Source organism: Felis catus, chromosome E1, assembly GCF_018350175.1.
Source record: "Felis catus isolate Fca126 chromosome E1, F.catus_Fca126_mat1.0, whole genome shotgun sequence".
In the NCBI taxonomy this organism is placed as follows: domain Eukaryota; kingdom Metazoa; phylum Chordata; class Mammalia; order Carnivora; family Felidae; genus Felis; species Felis catus.
The window spans coordinates 30,026,292-30,031,301 of record NC_058381.1 but is presented as its reverse complement, the minus strand read 5'-3'; the positions used below and the strand labels follow the sequence as shown (position 1 = coordinate 30,031,301).

At 59.8% G+C, this 5,010-nt stretch overlaps 1 protein-coding gene across 1 annotated transcript; it reads left to right on the top strand.

Moving 5' to 3' along the window:
* The first annotated feature begins 1,982 nt into the window (after nt 1-1,982).
* On the top strand, nt 1,983-4,214 carry NOG (noggin). Its single transcript, XM_011279931.4, has one exon. It carries the CDS (start codon nt 2,827-2,829, stop codon nt 3,523-3,525), a length of 699 nt encoding a protein of 232 aa, XP_011278233.2. The 5' UTR covers nt 1,983-2,826; the 3' UTR covers nt 3,526-4,214.
* Nucleotides 4,215-5,010: the final 796 nt, after the last annotated feature.

Genomic DNA, 5,010 nt, shown 5'->3' with positions numbered 1-5,010 from the left:
GGACTTAGCTTTTGAACTCTCCACTGAGAACTTCTTTAACCAGTTAGTTCACAGCAGGGACCAAATTGCTCTGCAGACCATTGCATCTTTCTAAGAAAACAAGCTAGCACCAAGCCCCCATATTGAGTACCTAAGAGAAAGGGGTATGGTTTAAAAGCCTACTGTGTGCCAGGTTCCAATGGCACATCATGTCAGAATTAGCTGACTTCAAACAACCATTGGGTTGTTCTTATCTCCAGTGTCCATGTGTCATTGCGTGTGTGTGTGTGTGTGTGTGTGTGTGTGTTTGCAGACTCCAAAGTTGGAGAATGTTTAAGAAAATGTTTTCAGCCGAAATTGGCCATCCCTCTCAGCTGCTGAGGTTTTGCAGAAAGACTGTGTTGTGAAACACAGTATGAAATGCAGTATGTTTTCTTCCTTAGACAGATGATAAATTCACGGGGGGAGGGGTGGGGGGCACAGGATGACACAGGTTGAAAGGAAAAAACAGATCTTTGGGGCAAGTAGAGTGATTTAGGCTGTCACGAGACCTCCTAATGATACTCCCTGGAATGCTGGTGAACACGTGAGTCATCTACTCCAAGTCCTTCTTCTCCAGCTTCTTCCAGACCCCAATCACATCCACCACACGGGAAACCAAGTTTGAGTTTTAACGCTTAGATTCAGTTCCTCATCCAAGGGAAAATTAACCGGAAGTGTCATTTCAACATCCATCTCTCATCAAAGAGACACTGCTTTGGGAAGAGAAAGCATCCATCCATCATGCAGGTTTATTTAGGATCATGGAAACGTAGAACTGGAAGAGGAAGGTAGTTATGTCACTAATGCAGAAAGTAAGGTATATGGTGCCACACAAGTGACTTGTCGGAAGTTGACGTACGTATGTGGGCAGACCCCAGCCAGGACTCAGGTCCCCCTACTGCCAGTTCATCTTTCTTAAGTTTTAGATCTCCACTCTTGCCCACCGAGGCCGATTTAGCAGAAGCAAAGGTGCAGTATATTCTTGCGACATTTGGTGGGGGGGGGGGGGGCCTCAGGAGGAATCTCAGGAAGTTTACACTGAGGGCCCGAGATCTTGGAGGGAACAGACGCAACCAGAACAGACCCGGCAGCGCGCGCGCGCACGCAAACCCACACGCACGCACGCACAATGACAGGGTCACAGAAAGCAGAAGCTGAGCTTGACCAGAGTGGACCGCAGACGAACCCACCTCTCAGGGCCGCCCCCCCACCCCCCACCCCCCCACCCCCCCGGCCAGCGCCAGGTGCAGGACTTGTCGGGCGCCAGCAGAGGGCGCGCCGCCCCCAGGGAGCCGAGCGGCAGCCGCGCGGAACCCGGCAGGCTAGGGGAGCCGCAGGCGAGCCGGACGCGCCCCTGCAGCTCGGCCACTCAGGGTGCAGGACCCGGCCAAGGAGGAGGAGGGTGAAGAGCGGACCCCCCTCGTGGGCCCGAGTAACAGACGGGCCGGAGTGCTTCCTAGGAATTACATCACGCTGCGCAACGCTGCGCCTCCCGAACTCCTCCTGCTCAAAGTGTGTGTGTGTGTGTGTGTGTGTGTGTGTGTACACGCGCTGGGGGGAGGGGGAGGGGACTTAGACCAAGCTTGGGAGAGAGGAAGGAGAGACGCGCCCGGGGAAAAAGCTCCATGCACATGGAGAAATTCCTTGCGCCGGACTGCACGGAGAAACGAGCCCCCAGCACCTCCCGGCTGTTCCCCTCCCAGTGCAAAGCACCCAGCTAGTGAGAACCCTCACGGCCCCACCTCGAGCACCCCCCAGAACCGGCCCTGCACCCTCCAGCCCGGCTCCAGCGTCGCCGCGAGCTTTCCCCAGGACTGGCCCTGGCGGGGCGCCTAGAGCCCCAGTTGCATTGCTCCGGGAGAAAGGAGGGGGGCGGTGCATTTTGCAGGAGGAGGAGAAGGGGGGTGGGTGGTGGGGGAGAGAGAAAATTGCGCGGAGACCTGCCAAGCGCCACCGCCGCCGCCACCGCCGCTGCCGCCGCCGCCGCCGCCGCCGCCGCCTGTGAGCTCCGGCGGGCAGCCGGACTGTCGGCTTCCCGGGGCATCTGGGTCCGGCGGGGCACAGCCCTGGGCGCTGCCGAAGCCGCCGCCGCGGCGAGTGCAGGCGGCTTCCCCCGGAGCCTGTGCCGCTCCAGCTCCTCGGGGGTGGAGAAGTGGGGGGTGGGGTTGTTGTTTGGGGGAAAGAAGGGGGAGGGGGCAACGCCGAGAGAGTCAGTGGTTTCCATGGTGATGGAGCTGAAAGTGCAGGAAATTTAAAGGCTTGGACGCTGCGAGACAGACAAACCGGTGCCAACGTGCGCGGACGCCGCCGCCGCCGCCGCCGCTGGAGTCCGCCGGGCAGAGCCGGCCGCGGAGCCCCGAGCAGGCGGAGGGAAGTGCCCCTAGGACCCGCTGGGCCAGCGGCGCTGCACAGAGCGGCAGGACGACGAGCAGAGAGAGGAGGAGGAGGGGAGAGCGGCTCGTCCACGCGCCCTGCGCCGCCGCCGGCCCGGGAAGGCAGCGAGGAGCCGGCGCCCCCCGCGCCCGCCGTCGCCCTGGAGTAATTTCAGATGCCCCGCCGCGGCCGCCTGCCCGCATAGACCCGGGAGAGGAGTTGCGGCCAACTTGTGTGCCTTCTTTCCGCCCCGGTGGGAGCCGGCGCTGCGCGAAGGGCTCTCCCGGCGACTCATGCTGCCGGCCCTGCGCCTGCCCAGCCTCGGGTGAGCCGCCTCCGGAGAGACGGGGGAGCGCGGCGGCGCCGCGGGCTCGGCGTGCTCTCCTCCGGGGACGCGGGACGAAGCAGCAGCCCCGGGCGCGCGCCGGAGGCATGGAGCGCTGCCCCAGCCTGGGGGTCACCCTCTACGCCCTGGTGGTGGTCCTGGGGCTGCGGGCGGCACCGGCCGGCGGCCAGCACTATCTCCACATCCGCCCGGCTCCCAGCGACAACCTGCCCCTGGTGGACCTCATCGAACACCCGGACCCTATCTTTGACCCCAAAGAGAAGGATCTGAACGAGACGCTGTTGCGCTCGCTGCTCGGGGGCCACTACGACCCGGGCTTCATGGCCACCTCGCCCCCCGAGGACCGGCCCGGCGGGGGCGGGGGGGCGGCCGGGGGCGCCGAGGACCTGGCCGAGCTGGACCAGCTGCTGCGGCAGCGGCCGTCGGGGGCCATGCCGAGCGAGATCAAAGGGCTGGAGTTCTCCGAGGGCTTGGCCCCGGGCAAGAAGCAGCGCCTGAGCAAGAAGCTGCGGAGGAAGTTACAGATGTGGCTGTGGTCGCAGACCTTCTGCCCGGTGTTGTACGCGTGGAACGACCTGGGCAGCCGCTTTTGGCCGCGCTACGTGAAGGTGGGCAGCTGCTTCAGTAAGCGCTCGTGCTCCGTGCCCGAGGGCATGGTGTGCAAGCCGTCCAAGTCCGTGCACCTCACGGTGCTGCGGTGGCGCTGTCAGCGGCGCGGGGGCCAGCGCTGCGGCTGGATTCCCATCCAGTACCCCATCATTTCCGAGTGCAAGTGCTCGTGTTAGGACTCGGGGTCCCCTTCCCGCACCCGGACAACTGATGAAACCCCACCGACGCCCTCCCCCCCCCGCCCCCCGCATCGTCTCCAACCAGTCCACCACCCTCTCGAGAGGGGATTCAATGAACTTTTTTTTTTTTTTTTTCTGGCTACAGAGACCTAGCTTTCTGGTTCATGTAATGCACTGTTTAACTGTGTAGGAATGTATATGTGTGTGTATATACGGTCCCAGTTTTAATTTACTTATTAAAAGGTCAGTATTATACGTTAAAAGTTACCGGCTTCTACTGTATTTTTAAAAAAAATAAGCAAAAGGAAAAAAAAGAACAGAGAAAAGAGAGACTTATTCTGGTTGTTGCTAATAATGTTAACCTGCTATTTATATTCCAGTGCCCTTCGCATGGCGAAGCAGGGGGGAAAAGTTATTTTTTCTTAAAGTACAAAGAGAGGGGAGAACTTTTGTAGAAGGACTTTTAAAAAGCTATTTTCCATTCTTCGGAAAGTGTTTTGGTTTTCCTTGGACCTCGAAGAAGCTATAGAGTTCAATGTTATTTTACAGTTATTGTAAATATAGAGAACAAATGGAATGACTAATCATTGTAAATTAAGAGTATCTGCTATTTATTCTTTATAATATCCCGTGTAGTAAATGAGAAAGAAATGCAGAGCAGGATTAAAGAAAACCACTAAAACCGACTGCGCTCGACACTGCGATTCTCTCTCTGTGTTGGTGATTGATGGGGGGGTGTGGGGGCTGGAGGGGGCGGGTAGGGGTGCCGCTGTGCTTACTATGCCTGTTGGGAGAAGGGGCTCATCCCCTCTTCTGCTGTGATGGAGATGACCGCTCAGTTTTTCATGGGGGGGGGGGGGAGGGTTATTCTCAAACCCCTCACTTGAGCATCACGTGGCCTCTGCCCCGTCTCCCAGCTTTTTCTCCCTATGTCACCAAAGCTCGGGCCCGTCCTGACCTCGACACCCAGCCGGCCCCCTGGAGCTGACCCCAGGCTGGGCCGAGGGGCGGGGGGGTGGGGGGGGGGGAGGATGGGCGGCCGCTTTGTCCTGCCTGACAGGCCCTTCACAATGGGGACACGTGTCTTTCACACCTACCCTGGGGGCGGAGTGCCGCTGAAACTTGACCCCCGAGGAATGGGGGGGTGGTGGTGGGAGAGATCAGAGCGCGCCCACCCAGATCCCGCCACCCCTCCCGCCTCGCACCGCCGCCCCCCCCCCACATCAATAACCAGTCCGTGTTAACCCTTTGCACGCCCGGAAGCTACGGTGATGTAAGCTGAGGCGACCCGGTCCTTTAGATTCAACACTCGGGCGCCGGGATCTTGCAGGTCCGAGCCCCCAAAACCCCAGGGCCACGGCCGGAATTGCTGGGGATAGCTGGGAGATTTGACACTCGCCTCCCTCCTCCCCCAGGACCTAGGGAGGACTCTGAGAGTCAGGATTTCGGAGGGGTCTTCATTTGGGTGAAAAAACGCCACCA